Genomic DNA, 25,301 nt, shown 5'->3' with positions numbered 1-25,301 from the left:
TGTGGTAGTCTAATACAGCGATTCTCAAAATGTCAATTTCAAGGACCCCCTTTAACTCCGAACAGTATACAAATGGACACGTTCCATTTGTAAACTGTCAGAGTAACAGACCTGTAAGGGTCCATTTAGAACCCCTTCAAAGAATCCTGAGTCCCTGGAACACACTTTGATAACCACTGGTCTAATAGACCATTATACATTTGCAAATGTAAGGTGGCATTCTTTGTTCAATTGCAAATACCATTACACATACACAAACTGCTAAAGTCTATCTCAGCTGAAGTTAATACAGTTACTCTTATCGGGTAGGCTACATTTCCTCAGGATTTCATAATAGCTCACCTCAATCACATCCCATTTTCATTTTCAGTGCCGACTTTACAGATAGGCTACCACCATACTGTAAGCATCAGCTGTATGTCCCAAACTTGACTTAAGCTTTAGTAAATGGAAGAACCTCCTGTTCCAATGGATCCAATTTAGTTATTTAGGCAAAAGCTCTTGTTACTTACTTTTCATTGGTTCAATATTTATGAAACCCACAGACACACTTAACCTCTTGCACAAAATAAAATAGCAGATCAACAAGTTCACGTGTTGTGACAAGAACTCTTGTCACAACTGTACACTGATGATATGCGTAAAGCTGTATTACATTATGTAACTTATGGTTTGACAGGCATTTTGATCTGAAGGTCACATTTGAATTTATCCCCTGAGCAAACAAGCAGGGTTTCAGCATTTTTGCAGGATCTGAGGCAGAAAAGTAAGGTTACATAATAATAAAAAAAAGGGTACAAAAACAATTTCTTTACTTACCACCACTTCACCCATTTTCAACCGTATCTTTTTGGTCCTCACTAATGCTCATTGTAAGATGGCACCATTTCTGTACTCACTCTGTCTCTCCCTGTGGGCTGTTTCGAATACAATTACGCTCGCCCCCAAATCTGGCGACCTCGGAACGGTCAGACCCATGTATTTCTGGCCGCCAGAACCTACTCGGTAACGTTTGACGCCTCAGGGGTACAGAGACTAGGGGGGGGGCGATGATTCTGTCCCTATCGGGACGTAACTCGAACAGCGGCGAGTTGGCTGAAGCGGACTTCACAACGTTCGGCATGGCGACTCGCTCAGCGGTGCCTCTCGTGGCTCAAGACCGCTTCAGACGGCGGGCCTCTGTCGTTTTAACAGATTTTTGCCTAACAACTTCCTAAATTAATATTAGGGGCTGTTTGCTGTCACCAAGCAGGCAGAGTGTTCCACCGGGTGGGGGTGAGGGTTCCACGCAAAGCGGGGACTTCTGTCACTGGGGGCTAGCAGTCCGCGGCAAGCAGGGCGAGTGTTCCGTCCCTGGGGCTGAGCGTTCCTCAGAAAAAATGGGGGCGAGTAGGTTTAGGGGCGAGCGTTCAGCGGTTACCCTGTGGATAGTTCAGAAAACTGCCCACCAGTGACATTGGTAAGCAGCTTTGGTCATTTCAAACGAGATTTAAAACTTCATTTTTTATTAATGCAATAACAATGTCTTCTATTAGTTTCTATTCACTTGGAAACCTCATTGATTATGTCATTGGCAGGCACTTTTCTGAACTGTCCACAGCGAGACACTGCGTGAGTACACAGGAATGGTGCGATCTTATAATGAGCATTAGTAAGTAAGGACTAATAATATCAAGATATGGTTGAAAATAAGGTATTGTTAATGTATAGTGTGGTTATGTGCTGTCCTGTGATGTATGTATGTATGTTTGTATTGTTGGTGTTGAAAATCAATTCAATAATAATATATGGTTGAAAATGGGTGAAGTGCTACTTTAATATGATTAACAATTTGTGCTGCCTTATTATGGTGCTAATAGTTCTAAAACATACATCAATTTTTTTGCAATACTATAAGGTTAAATGTTACATTTATTGGGATCAAACAAAAAAAGTGTACCATTTCACAGTTATTTTTATCGAACATAAACAATGAAAAATCAAAAAATGAAAAAAGGTTTTCCCAAACATTTGGTCAGATGCATTACTGTTGTGAGCAATTCCAGTATAATACTGTACTAAGTGGACCAGATGGTTTGTTCTTTTTTGTTGTCTGTGCTACTTTAGAGGACCTTTCTGATTGTACATAATTTTGCCCTGTTCAAAAAACAATCTCTATATTTTCTGTATAACTCAAGAGTTGCACATTCCACGTCGCACTTGAGTTTGACCAAAGTTTCTAGCTTAATTATCTTTTTTCTTAGATTTCTTCTTTTTCTTAAACGTTAGCTCAGTTTTGTTCAAGCTCTTTGTTTCAGACACAGAGCTGCGCTGGTGCTTATTGTGTACCTCGAACTCCTCCTCACTATTTATAACAAAACTCTCCTCCAAAGCTAAACCTGTGGAGCTCAAAAGGCGCTTCTTTTTTTTCTTTTTTAAAGCTATATCATTGGATGCCACCACAGCCTCCTGAGAATCATCAATATTTGCCACGACTTCCATGTCAAAACCAGAAGTGCTTGGACCTGGTCTGTTATTGCACTTTTGTCCTTTCTCCTTCTTTTTAGCTGGAAAGGAGACAGTTGTTTCCTCACGTGCATCATCATCTTTTTCCACTGTGTCACCAAAAAGGAAGGAAGCAGTCCCATTTGTTCCCCTTTTCTCCACAGATGCAGAGTGTTCATTTTGCACATCACCACAATCTGCAAGGTCAGTGGTGGATGCTTCACTCATTCTCTTGTTTTTCTTTTTCTTGGTTGTTACTTCCACATGTTGAACAGAGGAGCATTCAGTTACTTTCTGACTTCCATCGGTACATTTCTGAGAATCACCTGTCTCCTTGATTTGTCCAGCGGTACACATTTCAGAAGTTCTTCTCTTTCTCTTCTGTGTTCTCGATAGACCTGTATTATCCATCAGAGTTGAGGCATCATCAGAATGAATGGTAATCGACTCCTCCAAATGGCCTGTCAACTGCAACTCCAAATCCCTGTTTTCTTTTTTTCTTTTCCTTTTTTTCTTTAACTGAGAATCATCTCCCTGAGTACTTAGAACAGTTTCACATTGGGAAAAATCGACACTCATCTCCTCTTGTGCCGCTGTATCATTACGAGACAAGGAATCACTCCTCCTCTTTCCACAAAGTTTGGTTGTATCATGACTTTGTGATGGCAAAGGGTCTGCGCTGCTCTGTACCTGAGACAGCTCAGGAGTCTCCAGAGTGATGTCTGCATTCACATTTGTGGCTTTACCCCGACTTTGTGGTGCTCTCTGGCTTGGTGGATTAGTCTTCTTCAGTCTTGGTTTTGATGATGTAGCAAAACGGTTCAGTTTCTGACAGATGACAAAAAACAGGCGGTAGTTATCAGGACTAATTTTACAACTGAATGGTTCATTGTTGCATGTCATCAGCAAGATTAAGGCTGTATTTCTTGTATAAAACCCTAAATACACAGAAAGGACACTGCAGATGTATATATATATAATATATATATTCACTTTTACCAACGATATTACATATTATAAGTGAGTGACATATGCGTTTGTTAGTGATATGTATCTGCCTATTTATCTTTTTTTTGTAATGGTGCTGTCCAAATGGAGGGTTGACATTAACATGCTTCTTTCCTTGTCTCTCCATTCTCACTACATTTTTTCTTCAATGTTTTCTCAGAATTCATCATCTTCATCACTTGCCGCCTGTTCTGCTTTTCAATCAATAGTTACTCTTTTACCTCTTACTTCTGCAGATTCTGAATCAGCAGCCCTTCATGCACCTTCTCATTCATCCATCTCCCCTCATTTATTCCTCTACAGTCTGTACAGTAACTTTAATGTTGGTTATGCTGTTACAATCTGACACAAACTATATTTCTACTGGTATTAGCACAGACGTATTTTTTAACATAACAATAGAGTAGTCTGCGTACAACTAGGGCCATAAGTGCAAAACAGGCTAAACGTCAATACAAGATGTAGTGCTTACCACCACTTTGATGTCACAATCATCTGATATTTCATCCTCTCTGAAAAACAAAAACATTATCATTATGGACATCATTTATAAGCAAAGAAAAAGGAAGAAAGATGGTGTTCCTCGAAATGAACTCACTCGGACAGTGGAGATAAAGTCACTCCTTCATCTATGTATCTTCCTGGTAAAGGTGATGCCTGGGTATCTCTGCTTTTGCCGTGCTTTGTTGTGATTTGATGTGTTTTAACACATTTCAAGAAACCTCCAATTACAGAGCTCTGTTAAAAACAAACAAGCATTCATATTAGAAGATCATATTTTGAAAGTACTCAAACTCTGATTGGCAAAACTGAAGAGGAAGGAAACCTTACATGAAGCTTTGCATTGTAGTAGGCCCTTAAAGTCGTCTTAAAAGTTCTCTTCTGTTTGCTTCTAGATCTAGATTTTTTATTGTAAATCCAACGAAGGAAATCAAAAGAGTACCATCTCATTCGACCTTTTTTGATTGGTTGGGACTTGGACTTAGACTTCTTTTTAACATATTTTGGACGTTTCTGTGCACTGCGTGCAGACTGGATTTGGAGGATGGATGTCACAAGGCCCAAAGCATCTTGTTGAGCTCTTGGACGTCTCTGTTGTAGGTGAGCTTTCTCCACTTCTGGTGTTGGAACTTGAGTTATGAACACGCTATCCCCCGAGTCACTGCAGATATATGATTATATGTTTAGTTAATTGGTCACATCAAAATATATGTTCTGGTCATCATGGACATGGATGCAGTGGTGGAAAAGGTTTAATACAAATCTACAAAGTAACAAGTAACTTAATTTTTCAAATAATTGTAGTGGAGTAAAAAGTACAACATTTGCCTCTGAGATTTAGTGGAGTAGAAGTAAAAGCACAGAACATTTAAACGTATTTTCAGACTAGCAGTATACTGTATAACTGTAGGATTCACAGCAGCATTCTTACCTTTCTGAAGTCTGAATTCGGTCATTCCTCGGGAACAGATGTGAACCAGCAGCATTGTCGAAAAACTTGGATATGGCGTTTGCAACATCTGGAGGGGCCACCTCCAAGATAATCTGGGATCCTTCCCAGTTCCCCAAAGCATCTTCAGGAACACAGTCCGAGTCTACCTGAGTCCCAGGTGGAGAATGGTGAACCCCCCTCATCCTAATATCACTAACAAAAACAATGGCGGGGTTCCTGCAGCTGCAGCATTGAATGCAGTAGAGATAGTAACGTTAGCAGTAGCTTCTTAGGTCCTGGATTTCCTTGAAGTCACTCCAACAAAGTACATCCACCCAGATGTCTTAATGTTGTATTCAAATAAGTCCGTTGCGAGACCAAGTTCAGCATGAATATTAATAAACAAACTTGTGAAATCACAAGCACACGTGGAAAGATATAATCTACCACGTTGGAACAACTTTAAGCGCTGGAAGGCGACAGGCTGATCAACCCGGAAGTTAACCTGACGCTTGCAGTGTTGCCAGGTATTGTGAGAGAAATAAGCAATTCGTTCTAGGAAAACAAGCTCAAAAGAAGCAACTAGGGCACTAGGCCATAGACCAATTATTTGTTTACCAACATTGGGATAGGACGCACAGGTGATTGTTTCAGGCAATCAATTCTCAACCTGTTGTTTTGGGGTGCGCTGGTTTCAGCACACCCCAACCCCCTCTTGTGTGTTGGCTAGTGAGGCGCGTCCTAGCGAGACCTGACAGAATGGGTTTAATTGCGCGCATACTGGTTGCACGCATACTGGTTCTTATCAGTGTGACGTCGTCTGTTAAGGGGTCTATTATGAGCAATTTACTGTACGCATTGAAAATAGCTGATCTACAAGCTCACAACGCGTCGCGAGAATGTAGATCTGCTAATTTAACATTAATTTGGGGGTCCATGACATGAAAATATTTGAGAACCACTGGTTAAAATAATGCAAAAATTGTGAAGCAAGACCAAATAAGCAACGGCACTTTAGAAACAAGCCCATATTTACAAGCAACTCCACAGAAAAAACAAGCCCAAATTCGCTTATAATAAGCCGCCATGGCAACACGGGACGTTCGACGCAAGCAGAGCTCTGGACGCAAGGGTGCATTTCTAACCAATAGGTGTTCTCCTACCCCAAGGAGGCGTGTTTGTACTGTATGTACAGAACGAGTTCATCATTCACTTACACTTACTTGCTTGCTGCTTGTTTGTTTACACGGCCATTCTATGGTTATTGGTTTCTGCTCTACATAGGTAGGCTACTATACACATTTAGTACACTTTGTCTCTAGACTTTCCCCATTAGGTACTGTTTTTGGTTTAAATGTTTTTGTTTAATTTAGGCCACAGAAGCTATCAAGAGATTAGATCGTCCACCTTCTTTTATTATCATTGCTGCTTGAGGAAAGGTTCAGTGAACCTGGTTCACTGTAATAAACACGCTTAAAGGTATTGAGGCTATCGATAGGCTTTATTTTTTTTGCGTGACTTTACTTCTTTCTCATACTAGGCCTATACTCCACATCCACCCGATTTCTTGCACAGGATGGCTGATAACTACACCGAAAAGGTCCAGTTACATGTTCCGAACTTAGAAGAACTTTGTAATGGTAAGATAAGATCCTTTACTTTACACACGCAAGCGACTGTGCAGCTCAACTCTTTTTGTACGATCCCATAAAAAACTCTTGTGAAATCAACACATTTTGTTTCTTTCTTTAGTGTTGCAGACAGGGTTGAAAAACAATTTTGCTGAAGCCCAAGTCAGTGTTGTCGATTGTCCAGATCTTACGAAAGAGCCGTTCCAGTTTCCTGTCAAAGGTACGTGTGTCTTCTGTTCTGTTGTATCTGTTATGCTTCTGTTCTATTTTATCTGTTATGCTTCTGTGTTCTGTTCTATATGTTATGCTTCTGTCTTCTGTTCCTCTATCTGTTATGCTTCTGTTTTCTGTTCTATCCGTTATGGACACATGTATGCATCTTCAATAGCCTTAAATTGTACAGAAACGTGTTGCTTATATTCTTTCTTGTTATCGAAACGTGTTTTAATCCACTATAGAGTAAATTATTTTTTTCCACCACTGATAGTAAGAAGCCTCATTTTTTTATATGGTTGATAGATATTAATTGGAATTGCAATTAATTGCACCTTCTGTGAAAACTGTTTTGTTGATTGTGCAGCTATGCCATTGAAGAATTCCTGAACTGAAATTGTATTATCTACATTGATACCATTTCTTTCCATGTAGGCTTGTGTGGGCAACCACGCATTACTGATGTTGGAGGAGTACCTTACTTGGTACCCTTGGTTCAAAAGGACAAGGTAGTAGTTCTATCACCCACAATAATGTATGATCATACAGGTAAGCAGGATCTTAACATTCCACCTGCATCCACAGGAGTACAACATGAACACAGTTGCAAAGGAAGTGGAGCTGCCAGGAGCATTCATACTAGGTGCAGGAGCTGTGCCCTCTCGGATTGTTGGAATGAATGCAGAGGTGTGTCACTTAAACTGACAAGGGTTCTTTTTTTTAGTTGACAGTATAATAAAGGTCTGTTCATAGACTGCTTGGGCACGTTTTGTAAGACAATGCTGTGAATTTTGTAATCCGCAGCTGATGCCCCTAGTTCTGACCGAGGTACCGGGTAGGCCTGCTGTGAACAGCAGCTATTTTTCTTCCATCAATCCAGCTGATGGCCAGTGTCTACAGGAGAGATACAGTGATACATTCTCAGACTGCAACTTCGCACTACTGGCCAATCTTTATGCTTGTGAGGGGAAACCTGGAAAGGTGATTTTGTTTTTCATGTGGAATCAAACAAAACATTATTGAATCCAAGGCTCATTAGTTGATGCAATGGGTACATTGTTATTTTTGAGGGGTGGGGGACTGGGGTGGATACTGAGAAGCTAGGCTGGTTATGGATTCAAATATAAATTGCAAGATTTGCAGAATTGTGGGTTAATACTGACATGGTTGAAGTTGAACCTAGGCCCCTAACATGTGTGCTCCTAAGGCTTGACTGAATAAACATTAACAAAAGGAAAATGACTGCAGTGGTTGAGTAATCACCACTAAATCATGTGATCTCTATGGTTCTCTGCCAGGTCATTGAGGTGCGAGCTAAAAAGAGAACAGGAGAGCAGAGCCTTGTGGGTGCCTTGAGGACGACTCTTGAAGCCCACTACCCTGATAAAAGCTTAGCCTTGGGGGGCACCTTCATCATCCAGAAAGGGAAAGCCAAAATCCACATCATGGTAAATGATAGAAGTTGTGCTGTAAAATCGTGAATGTTAACTCTGAATGTACAAATTGACCTGCAAATGAACGCTGAGGATTTTACATGGTGATACTCTGTCATTGTAATGAATGAATGACCTATTGATACTAATACTATTAGGGTTCATGCACTACTGTAATACTAGGCTTTTAGTACATTTAAAAAATGTCCGTAAGTTTTATCTCCATCGTCTCCCTCTCCCGAGTGCAGACAGAGAGGTAATTTGCAACAATGTCTGAACTACAATAAAGATGCATGTGCATCTAGTGTGCAGTCCTGTGCGCTGTCTGCTTCAAATAACTTTATTGACATTGTCAACCAGTAGGCGTCCTACCCAACACAAAATGTCTCAATGGAAGAGTAGTGAGACCACCTCCAACCACTACAGACCTGCTAGTTGTATTGTATTAACATTCTACCATACAGATTGATTAAAGGTATGGTAAGTGATTTTGTTAAAATAGCTGTGAAATAGCTTTATATTCTGATAGTACTCATTGTACGAGCTGGAGAGAAGGGCAGACCCCTATTGCTGAATTAACTATCTATAGCAATGATTACTATCAGAATATAGAGCTTTAACCTTTAAACAAAAAACGTTTTGTTTTTACCAAAAAATATCACTTACCCTACCTTTAGACTAACATTTTATCCATTAAATAATAAATCCCAGATTGTAGCTTTAATATCTTTTATGTCTTGTTCACAGCCACGGGAGTTTTCAGCCTGTCCCCTCAACACCAATGATGATGTCAACAGCTGGCTGAAACACTTTGAGGTCAGCGCCCCACTGATATGCCAGTCCGTACTCGTATCCAGAGACCCTGTAAGTAAAGATCGTACAGTGCATGTTGACGGTGGAATGGTCATTTTTTGCCATTATTGATAGTTATACAGTGTAGAGAGACTGGAACAAGGGAGAGAAAGTCGGGGAGTGACATGCAGCACAGGTTTGCTGGGCCCAGGAATCGAACCCAAGACTTGCTGTCAGGCATCAGATCCCACATAGTATGCGCCTTAACCACTCGCCTATCGGTGCCCTGAAATGGTCATGCATTTCTACAGTGTATTCTAGCTGGACTACAGTGACCAAATTAATTCTAGCAAAAAAAAAAGAAAAGAAGTTAATTTGCAAAATCAACCGTAATCTAAGTGTGCTGACCTGTGTTTTATGGGTAGATTTGCTGTCTGTCTTTTGAGACTGACTCTTCAACTAGCTTTCTCCTGACTTTTTTGCTATCCAGGGCTTGGACCTGCGTGTCGAGCACACACACTGCTTCAGTCATCATGGAGAAGGTGGACACTACTACATAGACACGACTCCTGACACTGTGGAGTACCTGGGTTACTTTATGCCAGCAGAGTTTGTTTACCGCATCGACAGGCCCAAGGAGACCCACGCCGTTGGCCGAGATTGAAAAAAGGAAACATGTTAACATCATGTTAGTAACGTTAACTTAGTATTTCTTGCTTACTTGAATCAATAAGGAATTAACACATCAGATATGAGATTTGGTTTTCTATACGGCAAAGGCCGTTTCACGTTGCAATGAAAAGCATAACCAACCAACAACATGTCCCATATATTATATCTTTCCACAGAAATTGATATAATTACACTTTTACAAAATAAAATAACCACACACCAGCCATCCATAAATAAACTGAGTTAAAATTCTTACTGTATTCATCTACCGTCCATTGTCAGTACTGTAATGTGTTGTGTTCCACAGTGCTGACATCGCTGTGTTGTGCAAAAAACACAGTCATGTAATGTTGCATGCTAAATGTGTTTGTGGGAATTCGGAAGTTTGAGAAAAGGTGGTGAATGTAAGAGTATGGGGGTCTATCTTTCAACACACCACTAGTGGTACTGTTTCTACGGTACTGTCCTCAATCATGTTCATCTTTCTAAGTACTTAGAGACTGGGCTAAGTGTTTAAAGATCAGTTTCAAAATGTGTTAATATAGCGTCACAATCATTTTAACCACTTTAACCACATTTTATACTTTGGCTATTCAAAAATAGCAGATATACAAGCTTATATAGCGTGGCAACGAGCTTGTAGATCTGCTCATAGATAGATCTGCTTGTTCTGTGTGGTCCCTGGCACAAAATATTTTCAGATGGTGGTCCGCAGCCAAATACATATCAATTTGGGGGTCCTTGGCACGAAAATGTTTGAGAAGCACTGACAGTACTGTGTTTCTTGTAGTATACTGCCCTCTTCTGGCTGGGGCCAATAATGCATGGTTTCCCATAATGCTGCTGCCGCATCGGTCCGGAAGTGAGACCTTTATTGACAATATGGCTACTGGACTGGTGCTAGACTGGAGAAATTTGTGATTTGACAGCCCCATTCGCAGCAAATAAACCCCTTCATCTCATGTGTCGCGTCGATGCATTTGAATGAAGGGACTCGCAAACCTACGGAATGGTGTCACTGAGCCCAGGATCTGTCTGAAACGTGAAACTCGTCATGTCGTTTTTCAAGAGGAAAGGTGAGGAAGCTCTTCGCTAGGGTGTAACTACCATCAGCGTTTTGCTAGCGGTAACGTTATGGTTAAACAGTCAGCTGAGGGGATGAGGAATGTTTCAATGGATCGTGGTGCTTTAATATAGATGTTCAACCACTAGATAGAAGCACTCACCACAGAGTCGCACTCCCTCAGCTCTAATGTATTCCTCTGCTGCGGCGTTAATGTTGGTGCTAGCTAGATTAGCTTAGCAGTGCTTTGCTCCCATGACCAGTGGTGGGGAAAAGTACTCACATTTTCAAGGATCAAATCTGCAATGTATAAATATCTGTTACAAGTAAAAGGCCGGAATTCAACAATTACTTGAGTAAAAGTACAAAAGTATTGGTATCAAAATGTACTTGTAGTACCAAAAGTAGGAAGTACTCATTCTGCAGAATGTCCCATTTCACAAGTTTTCAAATGTATAAACATATTTTGAAAATAGCAGATCTACAAGCTCACAATGCCACGCATTGTGAGCTTGTAGATATAATAATTGTAGTGGAGTATAAGTATAATATTTGCCTTTGAGATGTAGTGCAGTATAAGTAAAAGTACTGAAAATTGGAAATACTCCAGTAAAGTATAAATACCTTTTAAAATTGTACTATACAGTACTTGAGTAAATGTACTTAGTTACTTTACACCACTGCCCATGACTTAACAACATTTGTCACAATTCGTCTTGATTTGTGTGCACCAGTAAATATATATATGTATATACATCTAGAATTAAAAAGGCCAACCCAACGCTGAGATTTGTTTTGTCATCAAGCGACGAGCTTTATAAAGTGTTGATTGATTGATTGATTGATTGATTGATTGATTGGATACTTTATTAGCCGTTTGCAAAAAAAGCACAGGAAAGTACAGTGCAATACAAGGTCAGCTAAGAGGATTTAAAACCCAAGAAAGCCTATGGCTTGTTTCCATTGGGGTCCTTTCCTTTGTACTCAATTCATAGAGAAAAGTTAGGATTTATTTTACAGCCATGATAGATTGACTGGGAGTACAAATACGTTTGAACATTTGAACTCTTCCCTGGAGTCTTAAGTTGTCCTGAAGGGAATAAAAGCTCTTCTCATTCAGTACTTATTCAAAGCACTGCTGCTTAGAGAGAATGAGAGGAAGTAGAATTTCACAGACTGGCAATAGGGCTTGCAGTACTAAGAAGTAACTCACTCACAAGCCACTACATAACAGAAAAAAACAAGCAAACATGCTGTTATGAGATCTTAATTGGTAAACTTAAAAGTGTAACCATACATTGTTTTTATTAGTCAAAACATTGCTAATCACATTACAAGTGACCTTGAATTTAAGCAATGTTTTGGACTTGTATTTTCCTACTGATTGATAAAGTCTAAGCACATTCAGCTGCTTAACATGAAAGGTGACATAGTTGGATGTGTACTAATTTATCAACTTTTGATGTTAGTATGCAGTTAAATTGTATTGAACATGAACAATATGTGCGTGCTTTGTACATGGATTATTGGAATGGAAATGTCCAACATTCAATTCCTGTTCAGAGTAGTTGGTCGTTACATTTTCAAGTCCTGCTCAAATTTACAGTATGACAGTCAGTGACACCATACATACAGCTGTGACATACAGCTTTAAGAGGCCGGTGTGCACACACTGTCATTAATATTCATTGTAGTTCTTTGACTAAAGCTGTCATGTTGTCTATCCAACAGAGGCTCTGTGAATGTCATGTGGACCGTTTGATGGGGATAATTCCAAAATATGAATCAAAACAGTGAGAAAAAATACACCAGATACAACAGACTTTTATACTCAGACTTTTTTTTAAGCATGGGCAGCTATACTGTATGTTTTGTACAAAACCTCAGGACTTACACACCTTTTAACATCACAGTCTTATTAACTAGTCTGTTTCCATGCAGATCCATTCATTCATTGTCTGACAGGCAACAGTCTCTTAAATAGCATGTTGTGTTATGTCATGTACCACAGTGCATTGTTTTGGCTATTATATAATGACAAATTTGGCTTGGAAATGATACTATGACCTAATCATTCCTTGCCGTAATAGCATAATCCAGACTTCCAGAGGTATGAGTGGTAGAGTCTAATGAAAGGTAGTTAGGGGCCAATGCCAGTAGGTATTCTACTCTACTTTAGGCAGCAGGCTCCATTTGCTATATAGATTATCACTTGCCAAATCATTTGAAGGAGCATTCAATGAATTTGTTTCAGACACTGTGTTTGCATAGATATTTAGAAGCAAGTCAAAGCTTTATTGCCAAACTAAGCTGTTTAGAGTCAGCCTCAAGGAATGTCTTGAATGTCATTCCCATTAATTCAACACTTGAATTGATGGGCCAAACTCATAAGTCTTCCAGAGGACTCGCTCTAAATGCCACAGTTCAGCACTCCGTCCTGCTCGGTCCAGTCACACACCACGCCAGAGTCCCAGGCGCGTCACCTTATTTTGATTATGAAGTGTTAGGGCTGGGCAATTATCAATATTATGTTGGCATTGTGATATGAGAATAGATAGTCTGGGGTTTTGGATATTGTATTTGTAATATCGTGATATAAGTCTTGCCTTTTCCTGGTTTCAATCAATTAAGCCCTATTTTATGCTTTTAAACAATTTTGTGATGGAATGGTTGTAAGAAAAAGAAAATATATAATAATATCACAATACTATACTATATTATCATCGCAATATTGATATTGAGGTATTTGGTCAAAAATATGTATTTGATTTTGTCCATATCGCCCAGCCCTATGATGTGTACATGGCAGCAAGAAAGTAGGTCTAAACTGTAATTATTAGTTTACAGTTTCAGTTAAACAAGGTCACTATGGTTGGTTTTCCTGAATACCATTATGTAAGTGGATATCTTCATGATTCTTCAAGGGACACCCTGTCACTCCTTAACCTCATTGACCTATTTTACCTCATCCCAGGCACAATATGCAGTTCACTGATCTCCCCTATATTGTTAATGAAAAGCATCCAGTTACTAAGCTACCTTTTTTTTGTATCTCTTCCACAGCAAAAAGCAAAGAACCCGAGAGACAGACTGATGTTAAAGTCAATAAAGGTGGGTAAACAATGTCTTAATTGTGTTGCTGTCTTAGACAATTTGCTCATTTGATTGATTTGTTTTAGATTGTCCAAAACGACTATAGGCAACGGTAACTATGCTAAGCGCTGATATTAGCCGATCTACAAGCTCGTGACACATCGAAGAGCGACACATTGTGATCTTGTTGTAGATCTGCTATTTTTGGTACATGACACCTGCATGCAACTAAGTATAAATCAGTCAGAGCAGCAAATGTTATTTGCTGCTGTGTGTATTCTTAATGAGAACTGCTCTTTACATTAGTCAGTGATTTCTAGGCACAAGTAGACTGAAAGGGATGTTGTGTAGTTCATTCACATGTTGCTGCTCAGATAGTCATGTGGTTTTAAATGTGACCTCCAGCTATTAAGTGAAACACACAAACACTGAGCACTCTGTCTTCTCTAGCCCTTCCTACACCTCTAATTTCTGTCCACTAACTGGTACTGCTTTCATAGGAAACAAACTTCAGTCAAAAGGCCTTTACACATCAGCCACTTATATACATACATTACACACACACACACACACACACACGCACACGCACACGCACACGCACACACACGCACACATATACTATGTGTATGTATGTAGTCTAATTGATCTTTCTGCTCCTCCCCCCCACTCCAGGACAAATCAGCCCTCACTCCCCATCGCTAGGACAGAGGAACCATCATGCCATCCAGGAGGCTGCGGGGCCCAGCCACGTGGCTATCAATGCCATCTCTGCCAATATGGACTCCTTTGCCCGCGGACGCACAGCAATCCTCAAGAAGCAGCCGAGTCACATGGAGGCTGCACACTTCGGTGACCTTGGTATGGAGCCCGAGCCACTGTTCATTATTGTTGACGTTTGATTGGCCAGCTTAGGATGCATCACAGCTATGTCAGGGGATGAATTGACCACTGAAATTGCTTCCACTACCAACTGGCATAATGTCATTAGCATCCTGCTAACGCTGACACATGCGTGTTAATCCTATCATGTATGAACTGCTTCATGCATCAGTTTTGATTCGCACTCCCTTTGGTGTCATCTGGGTAAGATAAAACAACTGAAATGTTTTGAAATTAGCATATGTTATCTCGGCACCTTGAGGTGTGGCAGTGGCTATGTGACACTGCCCTTGTATTTAATGGCAGTGGCGGCAGGACCTGTCAGGGCAGGTCCTTCAGACAAAGGCCTGGATGACTCACACAGGAAACCTGTGCTGCAGCTATGCTGTGAGGCTGGTGGGGAATACTGAATGATATACTACAGTTGACTCCAGTTCTTTGAGCGTGCACTCCGTGCAGAGGCTTTCATCTTGGGAAGAGAACAGGAGGGAAAGATAAGTAAGCAGTTGGGGCAGGGAGGGCGAGTTGCAGTGCCAGTTAAGTCACCTCTGGCAGAGTGCCCACTCACTAGCTGATACCACAGCCAACAGTGATGAATGCATTCTCTCATTGGTAGCTTGTGTTTTGACACTGCAAGTCACCCCTCTGTTAGATACTGTGCTGTTGGCTTAGAAAATATGTTTGGTCAGTGCTCTGGCTACACCTCCAGGCACCTCACATGGCATGGTTCTTAAAATGTCTTGCTTTGTGTTTATGCCAATAAACAAACAAAAAAAGAGTCCATGAAATTGCATAGTCCAAAGCCTCCTTTTTAAGCATTTTTGAAAGAAATGCCAACAGCATAAGCATCTGCTGATACCACATTAGGTTATATGCTATTCTTCTGTATGAATGATTAGGGGAAGGGGATCAACGTCACGTGATGCCTTTGTTTAGCCCCAAAAAACGTCAGCTGTCCCGAAATCGGGCCAAACAAAGGTGCTTATTGGTCAAAAACCCGGATGTGTGTCTCAAAGAATGCAAATCTTTGTTCATCTATGGTTAAAATATTCAATGGATGTCTCTGTGTGCTCCCATCTGCAATCATTAATTCCTATTTCTAAGCATTTGTTTTAATTAGTGTTAATTGGAAATAATAAATGAAAGCTTGTGTGGTGATTAGCCCTTACTTTTCATGCTTTAGCAAAAATCTAGCTTAGGTTTTCTGGGGTTTTAAGCCTTAACAGTAGACCAATTTCTTAATGCTTGCTTGTTTTATAATAGAGATTAAATACATTATTGTGTATCTTTATTATACAAATTGTCTATTCCAATGTAGAAGGAAAGGAAGGAAAATCTGATTGCAATTGTTTCCATTTAAAAAAAGTGTTTTTTTCAAATCCAAACAATATCTAGTGTAATCTTATTTGTAGATACCTGGCAAATGCCAATCAAAACAAATAGACTTACACCTTTAACTCTTGTAGATGAAAAACATATTAAAGACCCTGTAAAGCAGTAATAATAAGTATTCTCAGTTTGTCACAACACAGAATAAGGTCTTATTAACCAACCAGCCTCATTTGAATGTTTAAAAGAATTGCCAAGTTTCGATTTTTTTATTTCAAAATCTTGAAAATGCAAGTAGTATTCTCTCTGCTTTGAACACTGTCGTGTTAGCTGAAGCTCAATATGTTTGTTTTCCCAAAATACCCAATGGCACACAAAGTGTGTTTACTGTGTTGTTTATGTCGTTATTTGAATATGGGAATGCATTTGTTGGGTTATGTTGTGGGACTTTATGTGAAGTGTCATGGTGTTTGTTTGGTGATTTATGTTGAAATGCGTTTTGGTGTAACACCATGACTGTTTGTTCACTATGAATGTTTCACCCGCTCTCCCATTTACCATTGATATTGAGTTTGTTAGAGTGTTAGGCTTTGTCACACGACTGTGTCGAGTAGCCGATCTACAAGCTTACAAAGTAGATTGTAGATTGGCTATTTCTTTGTATAAAACCGAGCTAAAACGAAGCTTGCATGACTGTCATTGCAGTATTACATAAACAAATATGTCTGCCAGTGCCAATATCCAAGTTGCAGCCTGTGCGTCCTGTGTATTATTAGGGGTGGAGCAGAAATCACGGTTCGATGACAGCGCTACAGTTATGATTGGAGTATGGTTACAGTACGTCAAACAAGTGATGATCAGTGATCAGATTTGGAGAAAGACAGTTCTAACTCATGTTGAATGTGTTAAGAAACAAATTATTTGATTTCCTTTACAGGGTTTGTAAGGTATTTTAAAGGTTCATAGCTGTAAATGAGAGAGCGTTTTGACGAGTATAAACACAATCTAGTATAACATTTATTTTGTCATAGTTGACCTGACCACTTACATTTTCTAAAATCTGCCTTGTGTGTGTCTTTACATTGTCCAGGACGATCCAGTGTGAACTACCTAACCCAGGACACCCGCTCTCGGCTATCAAAGACGGTGGACCAGATTCTTCGGGACGTCGTCGCGGTGCCCTACTACGTCCAGTTCATGGAGATGCAAGGTGCTGAACACCTGGTGCGCTTTTGGCTGGAGGCCGAGAGCTTCCGCTCCACCAGTTGGTCACGGGTGCGAGCACACAGCCTCAACACGGTGAAACAAAGCTCACTGGCTGAGCCTGTCCCTACATCACTAGACGGACTAGAGCACCCGGAGGTTGCCGACAGACAAATCACTCCTAGCTCTCAGGAGGGCAGGGGTGAAATGCCCGCAGCCCCCCTAATGCACCGAGACTCTTTCAGCACAGAGGCAGGCCAGAGACCTGGCACGCCCAAAACAGAGACCCCAAGCAGGCAGGCCTCTTCCAGGCCAGGAACCCCCTTCAAACTACAGGCAGACAATGCCCTGAAAGACCTCTCCGATAAACTCATGAAGAGTAAGTTGCCTTGAAGGAGCTGTTTTTTTATTTGCCATTCAGTGATTATGTAATTAAGGAAGTCCGTCGGACCCAAACAAATCGAATCATGGTGATCTCGGCATCCACATGGGAATGGCGTGGCTCCAATATGGATCTCGGACTGACATATCTATGATGTACCGAATGACTCCAAATTGGTTTCAGCCCGATCAGAACACCATTTATTTCCATTTTAAAATTAAAGTTATACATTTCAAGTATAAAGCATATGTGTCGCTGATCGGTCCAGCGGTTTGCAAGATTAGCTTCGGACACACAAATAGACATACAGACCCTCATCTAGACAGCTAGAGCCAGACTGTAAAAACTATGAGAAAATACTTGCCATATGTATATGTACAGTAAGTGAATGAAATTATTCTTCTCTTGACTGTACACTGCACCTTTTACAGAGATCTACGCTAGGAATGAAATGCTTAGTCTTCTTTCACACAACTGACACTTATAGTATGGTCTCGCAGGATCACAGGAATACAGTAGCCCCTTGTCTTTCTGTGTTTCAGGTATAGAGAGAGATGCAGTGGATATCTTCACCAAGTATGTCTCTCCAGATGCTGCTAGGCCCATCCCTATTACTGAACAAACCAGAAACGACATAGTTGGTAAATATTGATTGACACTCTGTTTACATGGTTCATTTGATTGTTCATCAAATTCATATTTATCTCTGCTGACAGCCGTATTGACCAGCTGTCCCATGAAAAAATACAGCAAAGACCAGCTGAATTAATGCTGTCTTGTTTTGCAAATTGAAGCAAGGACAATAGATAATGGACATGTATGCAGATGCTACAATTTATTTTATTTGGGTCACAGCTTTCTCTGATACAGTGGCATGAATACAATTGACAATGTTCTGTTTTAATTGATTGTGTCTCCTCTGTGCAGCTAAGATATGTGGAGAGGATGGACTGGTGGACCCAAACTGCTTTGTCATTGCACAGTCAGTAGTTGTCATCATCCTGGAACAACAGTGAGTTTCTGTCTACTCATTTTCTAAAGGAGTTAATGTTCTGAAAGGCAGGGTCTCCTACTGTAACTGTGTGTGTTTTGACACCCAGTATTAAAGTATAACGTGTTGCTTTGTCATCTTAGCCACCATGGTCATCTACAAGATTTCTTTGTTCTCAATTCCCCAGGCACTTTAGTGAATTCCTGCGGAGCCACCATTTCTGTAAATACCAGATTGAAGTCCTAACCAGTGGCTCTGTGTTCCTAGCAGACATCTTGTTTTGCGAGTCGGCTCTCTTCTACTTCTCAGAGGTGAGCGTCTCGCCTGTGTTTGCCGAACGAAGATTGTGTTTTCACAATGAGCCATCACAGCATTACATTCATACACATAAAATAGATTGATCAAATTGGTAGAATAATTAATGTGCCTCTGAAAAAGGGCAAGCATGCTCAGCCAACCTTTCCAGTATAAAAGAGGTTTAACTACGTATCTGTTGCGTTTTACACACAGTACATGGAGAAAGAGGAAGCAGTGAATGTACTCCAGTTTTGGCTGGCAGCAGACAACTTCCAGGACCAGTTAGCAGCTAAGAAGGGCCAGTACGATGGCCAGGAGGCTCAGAATGACGCCATGATCCTCTACGACAAGTAGGACATTTCTTTCATTCATTAATGCGGTTTTTAAGTTATTCGTTTTTTACATATGCCTTTTTTATGCACTTGTTCATCTACTGTAAATGTACAGTAGCCACATGAGTTCAACATTGAACACACACACACAGGGTCATGCTCGGTCCAGTACCCCTGCAGGTTTGCGATTCAAGGGTACCATAGAGGTAATTAGTTCAGAACAGTGGGTTGCACACATCCAGTTCGTTGCTCGTGCTGTACAGAGTGACATTTCAAAAGAATAAAAGTCCACACAACAGCATTGCTACTAAGTGTTTAGTTTACTTTAAAACACAGAAAATATTACATGGTAAAACGCTTCTGCCACAGATTGGCCTTCATCAGGTGGCCAACTGTGGCCATGTAATAAGTCCCATCTTCAACGTGGCCAGAAGGTTTTTGGCCACAGCACACAAATGCCACACTACTCCAACTCATAAGGGAAAAAGAGAGAGGGGTGATCTATTTAAATAGTTTTGAGAAAAAATGCTGCTAATCGTCCCAAAGTGACTGCAAAAGATTGCTGCTATTTGTTTCAAAAAGCTTTATACCCTGTATATTTAACATTGATATAACGATGCAATGTGACATAGCTCTGTTTAACACAATGCTGTACCCCGTCCAACTGTATATACCGGTACATTCCCCATGTTCTTAAACAGATGTTTTCTCATGCCAATAAAGCTCCTTTGAATTTAAAATGTAAAGAATTATCAGAACAAACGATCACAGTCAAGTGTGGGTTACACCCAGACACTTACCGTACTATAATACTATATCAACATAACTCACCAAATGAGCACCATGACACAACACTACACATAAAGTCCCACAACATAAACCCATTTCGCTGTCTCATACTCAAATAACAAAATAATAACTCAATAAACACAATAATAGAACTTCCTGTGCCGTGGGGCATACTGGGAAATGCATTTCCCCCTTCTGATAACCTGGGAAGCAACGATATTAATATTAATTACAAGGGAGGGAAATGGCCAGGATATTGCATGACACAATCAAGATTGCATCACAAAATAAGTCTGTTTGACAGAGAAGCTTGCAGCTTACAAAAAGAAACCAAAAATACACAGGGAAGGCATACTGACAGATTTGAACTATAATGGGTGGGCTATAGTAGTAATGCCAACTCCATACACATTCAAAAAGTACCAAAATCGTGGCACTGCATCTTTAAAACCTTCAAGTCCCTGCAGTCCCTGCAAGGTGATTTTCATAGACGAACAGGAAGTCTGTCTCCAGTTTTATGAACATGGTATGTTCAAAGTTATTCTCTGTTCTCTCCAGATATTTTTCACTCCAGGCCACCAACCCTCTAGGCTTTGGTGACTCGGTGCGGATGGAGATCGAGTCTAATATCTGCCGAGAGGGAGGGCCCCTCCCTGACTGTTTCACCACTCCACTCAGACAGGCTTGGACCACCATGGAGACGGTCAGATCACTTTACAAACCTGACTCATTCAAAAGAAAGATATAAATATAATAAATACGGCAAGTGATTTTGAAGTGAATTTAAAGACGAGATAATAAAGACTCAAAGAAATGCTAAGTGATGTCATGAAGACGGGCTAAAATAGATATTAGAAAGCTGATGATAGAAAACCATTGATTTACATTATATGAGTTATTTTTACTTGCAAACAATACACTATAGTAGTGCAGTAAATTCAGAATCAGAAAATTCCATACCATCTTTAAGCTTTGTTGACACAAATTCTAAAGTGGTATTCACCTTTCAAATATTGTTTTTCTGACAAAGGAAGATATTTTAGAAGATATTTTAGATTCCGTGGAATAAGGTCCCAGTTGTTCTGGTTCACTGTTCTGTGTACCAAAATGTTTCTGTTATAACTATTCCTTTGACCCTTCACATAGAGTTTACGAATGTTACAAATCACCCAGCAGTTGGGTTGTCATAAACCCAATGTAATGCTGTCGCCCCAAAGCCAAAAACGATGCAACTCAACTAATATCACGCCACATAGAAAATACACTGAAGGCCGTTATTCTAACAGAGTTCACCTCACTTTTGTTCTTCCAGGTCTATATGCCTGGCTTTCTGTCCAGTAACCTTTACTACAAATACCTGAGTGACCTCATCAACTCGGTACGGGCGGATGAATTTGTGAACTCCAGTGCCCAGGGACAGACTCCGCCCATAGACAGTGACCGTAGTTCAATTTCCAGCGAGGGCACTCATGTTCAGGTAACCCCGCATTTGGCCCTCATGTTCATCTGCTACTTGGAATGACATTTAGACCTATCCTTTCTTATTAGATGTCTTACAAATGTATTATGGTTGAAGTTGAAAGAGCTTGATCTTTGCTCTGGTATAATGTCAGTGGGCCTTTCAATAGTTCTTTACAAGATAACAAATCATGTTCCCTGCTACTACTCCTTCTAAACATCCAGTGTGTATTTTCCACAATACAGCAAAGTACCAAAAAAGCAGCAGTGAAGATCCTGAAAAACTTTGATGAGGCAATAACAGTGGACATTGCTAGTCTGGACCCTGAGTCTTTGTACCAGCGGCCATATGCTGGGTGAGTGTCATCTGTCTTTCTCCTCCCCTGAGTCTTAGTATCAGCGGCCATATGCTGGGTGAATGCTGTCTGTCTCCTTCCTCCTTGATCGAGTGCTAAAACCTGTAAGTGAGTTCATAGTTTCCCTCGCCAGGTTTCATATATTTTTCGTTTGATGCAGAAAAATAAGGTCTGTGGTTAAAGTAGTTTTGTTCTACGACATAACTTACAGCCCTAAATATCGCAACTATGTATGAATTGAATTAATTGTTTGTGGTTCAAAAATGTAAAAACATCTGTTGATTTGTGGAGATCATCTTGTGTTAATGTCATTAAGCCTTTGTTTGCTACAAATCTTTTTTTTGTTTGTTTCTTAATTAAGCTTTTCATTTAATCAAGTTTGGAAAACTGGAGAATCTTAATTTTGTCCGGGACTGTCTGGAGCTCAATAACGTCCAATTTGCCATCAGAGAGAGCTAGTTTCTTTACAGTAATGTCCTTTTCGTCATAAGAGAGGGCTAGTTAATTTACCTTGCAGTTCTGCTGAGAAGGATGAAGTTTGGGAAGGTGGTTTCTTTACATTGTGCCGTCTCCTTTCTGCTCAGAAGGATGACATTTGGGAAGGTAGTTTCTTTACATTGTGCTGTCTCCTTTCTGCTCAGAAGGATGACGTTTGGGAAGGTAGTTTCTTTACATTGTGCTGTCTCCTTTCTGCTCAGAAGGATGACATTGGATAAGGTAGTTTCTTTACATTGTGCTGTCTCCTTTCTGCTCAGAAGGATGACGTTTGGGAAGGTGAATGAGCTCGGACAGTTTATCAGGGAGGCTGAGCCAGAGCCGGATGTGAAGAAATCCAAAGGTATGATTTTACACACATTTGTTAAGTGTGTTCCCTTCATTTTTTTTCCTTCCTGCCAGACACTCTTGTCTCATATTTCACAGTAGTTCCTCCACCCTTTACCTGCTTCTTTCTCCCTCGGTTTTCAGTGTAGAATGTCACTATTCTCCATCCCTTTTGAATATAACGTAGTTTCCTTCCCCCTAAAAGCCCCTAGCAAGAAAACCTGATGAAATATGCAAGAGGCTCCTCCTCCAACAAACACCCGCTACTCGTAGATCTAAGGAAAAGATAGCAATATGAAAGCTATCTATTATTTATTACGTCTTGCAGCGCTGTCTCTGGGAATAAACAGGATACCTGGAATGGCATAGAAGATAAAATATTATACATTTTCTGGCTAGATTTCATGGCTCAAATAGCCAAGTAGGCCATTGTCTCTCATGGATGTAGGAAACTGTACATGAAAACAGTCATATTATTGAAATTGTATATATCTTGGCAGAAAGCATGCTTGAGGCCTTAAGCAGATTAAGCCTCAATTTTATAATATCCTTATTCTTTCTTATTTTCTTGTCTATTCCCTTTTTTTCACTCAGCCTGTCTCCTCTCTCATCCAGGTTCCATGTTCTCTCAAGCCATGAAGAAGTGGGTCCAAGGCAACACGGATGAGGTGCGAAAACAAAATGTAGAATTTAGGCATTTAGCAGATGCTCTTAACCAGAGCAACTTACAATAAGCACGGTAAACGCATCAAATGCAGAGATCAAAATAATAATCTGTACATTGAAACTAAGGATACCAGGTAAACAATAAACCTAGCATCTGTCTAAATAACCTGCCATCTAAATTTCATCAACACAAAATGATTATAATTGGGTGGTTCAGAGGCCTAGGCGCATACAGGTCCTCCCCCTAGTCTCAGTGTTTTGTTGTATTTGTTATCATGCTGTTTTGTATACTAGGCCCAGGAGGAGATGGCTTGGAAGATCGCCAAGATGATCGTCAATGATGTCATCCACCAGTCAAACCATGACAGTCCTAGGAAGTCCACCAAGGTAAGAAAAAAAAGTCATCCCTTTCCTCAGTATACACAGCAAAATCCTCTGTCTTAATTCATACAAACTGCGCAACCCACGTTAGTATGTTGTTCACCATACCGTAGTGTGTTAACAGCTGACTATCCAGCATTTCTGAACTTTTCCCTGTTTGTGTTCTTCCAGCTATGACCTCCCCCTTCCACCCCGTTGAACCTAAGGAATATCTGTCCCAGAGGCAGACCTCACACTGGCCAAGGACTGTACACAACGCTTACCCTGCAATGTACTGCGTTACTCTAAAGAAAGAACAAGGCATTTTATCACCTCCTGTGTATGCGTGGGTGTGTGTGAGACAGAGAGAGAGAAAGAAAGAGAGAGAGGAAGTGTGTGTGTGTGTGTGTGTGTGTGTACACATGCTTGAACGGACGGATGGAAAACTTCAAAGTTCCCCATCGATCCATTCTTCCAACTCCGTAATGCTATGAAGATGTGTGTGTGTGTGTGTGTGTGTGTGTGTGTGTGTGTGTGTGTGTGTGTGTGTGTGTGTGTGTGTGTGTGTGTGTGTGTGTGTGTGTGTGTGTGTGTGTGTGTGTGTGTGTGTGTGTGTGTGTGTGTGTGTGTGTGTGTGTGTGTGTGTGTGTGTGTGTGTGTGTGTGTGAACGCTGGGAAGTAAAGCAGAACAAAGCTGAGTAACATGGGACTTATCGAACAAAAGCCCAGGGAAGGACAGCCTCAAAACGGTGGAAAGACAAAGCTAGCTAAGGAGCATTTCAGGTGGCACTGCAGCTCTCTAACCATGCTCACAGAAAGGACCTCCATTAGGACCTATATATGGACCTATCCTTTCTCCCTGCACCCAGTTGCACATCCTTCCCTTCCCATTCCTCTAGCTTGAACATCCATTCCTTTTTTCTTTTTTTTTATGAAACTCCACCGAGGGGGTCAGCTAAGTGAAGTGGATGTGATGGGGTTGATGATGGCACACCAGTTTGAGGGCGTTGTATAGTTTTATAATGATGCACACGCTCTCCTCTCCTTACCTGGAATATTTTTGTCGATTTGGTCAGTTGTTTTTTAACTTGACTGTGCCCCTCCTATTTATGTACTGTATAATGGCTAGAAATGTGATTGTGAAAACTGGAAGGGATTGGGAAGTGGTTCACCGCCACCTTCTAGCCAACCATCCGTAGCAGCCCAGTGGCACCTTGTTTAATATTTTACAGAGCGTAGAAGAAGAAATACTCCCAAATGAATTGAAATGCTCCAATTGCAATGGAAACTCCAGACTCCGTATTCTAAATGTTCTATGTATGTACAATTCTGGTTTACCCCGTATGCTAACATTCTTTTCTTTTTTTTTGTGAGAATGTCGGCCTTTTTTAATGTATTGCTGGAGCAAATCTCAATGATGACTGTTCCACTGCAAAGTGTAATCAGTAAATATATCTTTTTTTTAATTTTATTTCATTTTAACCTTACCCTGATGTGGAAAAGAACCAGAAAAGACTTTTGGTACTATGTACCACTAATATGTTTTCTGACATGTATGTGTACCTAATCTATAATATATTTAAATTGTGTTTGATTTCAATACATATATTATGAAA

At 40.4% G+C, this 25,301-nt stretch overlaps 3 protein-coding genes across 5 annotated transcripts; 2 read left to right on the top strand and 1 right to left on the bottom strand.

The window, feature by feature from the left end:
- Positions 1–533: 533 nt before the first annotated feature.
- LOC311057042 (uncharacterized protein) lies at positions 534–5,405 on the bottom strand. Its single transcript, XM_084073929.1, has 5 exons — positions 4,925–5,405; positions 4,324–4,654; positions 4,091–4,230; positions 3,965–4,004; positions 534–3,312 (listed from the first exon to the last, which is right to left on the bottom strand). Exons 1-5 carry the CDS (start codon positions 5,125–5,127, stop codon positions 2,224–2,226), a joined length of 1,803 nt encoding a protein of 600 aa, XP_083930055.1. The 5' UTR covers positions 5,128–5,405; the 3' UTR covers positions 534–2,223.
- Positions 5,406–6,114: 709 nt separating this feature from the next.
- On the top strand, positions 6,115–9,882 carry cUnh11orf54 (chromosome Un C11orf54 homolog). 2 transcript variants are annotated; one of them, XM_084073484.1, is made up of 9 exons: positions 6,115–6,212; positions 6,465–6,564; positions 6,677–6,775; positions 7,204–7,277; positions 7,354–7,455; positions 7,573–7,749; positions 8,067–8,216; positions 8,949–9,065; positions 9,484–9,882. In XM_084073484.1, exons 2-9 carry the CDS (start codon positions 6,501–6,503, stop codon positions 9,655–9,657), a joined length of 957 nt encoding a protein of 318 aa, XP_083929610.1. In that variant the 5' UTR covers positions 6,115–6,212; positions 6,465–6,500; the 3' UTR covers positions 9,658–9,882. The 2 variants fall into 2 exon arrangements, with proteins under 2 accessions (XP_083929610.1, XP_083929609.1); XM_084073483.1 differs by having other exon boundaries at positions 6,120–6,208.
- Positions 9,883–10,546: 664 nt separating this feature from the next.
- akap10 (A kinase (PRKA) anchor protein 10) lies at positions 10,547–25,301 on the top strand. Of its 2 annotated transcripts, none has more exons than XM_084075054.1 (15): positions 10,547–10,741; positions 13,792–13,839; positions 14,494–14,679; positions 17,120–17,611; positions 18,157–18,255; positions 18,542–18,626; positions 18,793–18,916; positions 19,116–19,252; positions 20,582–20,726; positions 21,336–21,500; positions 21,728–21,837; positions 22,596–22,675; positions 23,275–23,327; positions 23,620–23,712; positions 23,878–25,301. In XM_084075054.1, exons 1-15 carry the CDS (start codon positions 10,720–10,722, stop codon positions 23,881–23,883), a joined length of 1,845 nt encoding a protein of 614 aa, XP_083931180.1. In that variant the 5' UTR covers positions 10,547–10,719; the 3' UTR covers positions 23,884–25,301. The 2 variants fall into 2 exon arrangements, with proteins under 2 accessions (XP_083931180.1, XP_083931179.1); XM_084075053.1 differs by having other exon boundaries at positions 22,593–22,675.

The sequence above is a fragment of the Gymnoscopelus microlampas genome, assembly GCF_963454915.1.
Source record: "Gymnoscopelus microlampas genome assembly, chromosome: 12".
NCBI classification, from domain to species: Eukaryota; Metazoa; Chordata; class Actinopteri; order Myctophiformes; family Myctophidae; genus Gymnoscopelus; species Gymnoscopelus microlampas.
The sequence above is the reverse complement of the archived record's forward strand: the minus strand, read 5'-3'. Positions and strand labels throughout refer to the sequence as shown.

Coding starts and splice junctions, on each gene's coding strand:
- LOC311057042 (XM_084073929.1), bottom strand. CDS start 5,127: ATGAGGGGGGTTCACCATTCTCCACCTGGGACTCAGGTAGACTCGGAC. Junction 4,655..4,924: donor CGAATTCAGACTTCAGAAAG/GTAAGAATGCTG, acceptor ATATATCTGCAG/TGACTCGGGGGATAGCGTGT. Junction 4,005..4,090: donor ACTTTATCTCCACTGTCCGA/GTGAGTTCATTT, acceptor TTTGTTTTTCAG/AGAGGATGAAATATCAGATG.
- cUnh11orf54 (XM_084073484.1), top strand. CDS start 6,501: ATGGCTGATAACTACACCGAAAAGGTCCAGTTACATGTTCCGAACTTA. Junction 6,565..6,676: donor CTTAGAAGAACTTTGTAATG/GTAAGATAAGAT, acceptor TTCTTTCTTTAG/TGTTGCAGACAGGGTTGAAA. Junction 7,278..7,353: donor CCTTGGTTCAAAAGGACAAG/GTAGTAGTTCTA, acceptor CTGCATCCACAG/GAGTACAACATGAACACAGT.
- akap10 (XM_084075053.1), top strand. CDS start 10,720: ATGTCGTTTTTCAAGAGGAAAG. Junction 14,680..17,119: donor TGCACACTTCGGTGACCTTG/GTATGGAGCCCG, acceptor TACATTGTCCAG/GACGATCCAGTGTGAACTAC. Junction 23,328..23,619: donor TCCAAGGCAACACGGATGAG/GTGCGAAAACAA, acceptor TTTGTATACTAG/GCCCAGGAGGAGATGGCTTG.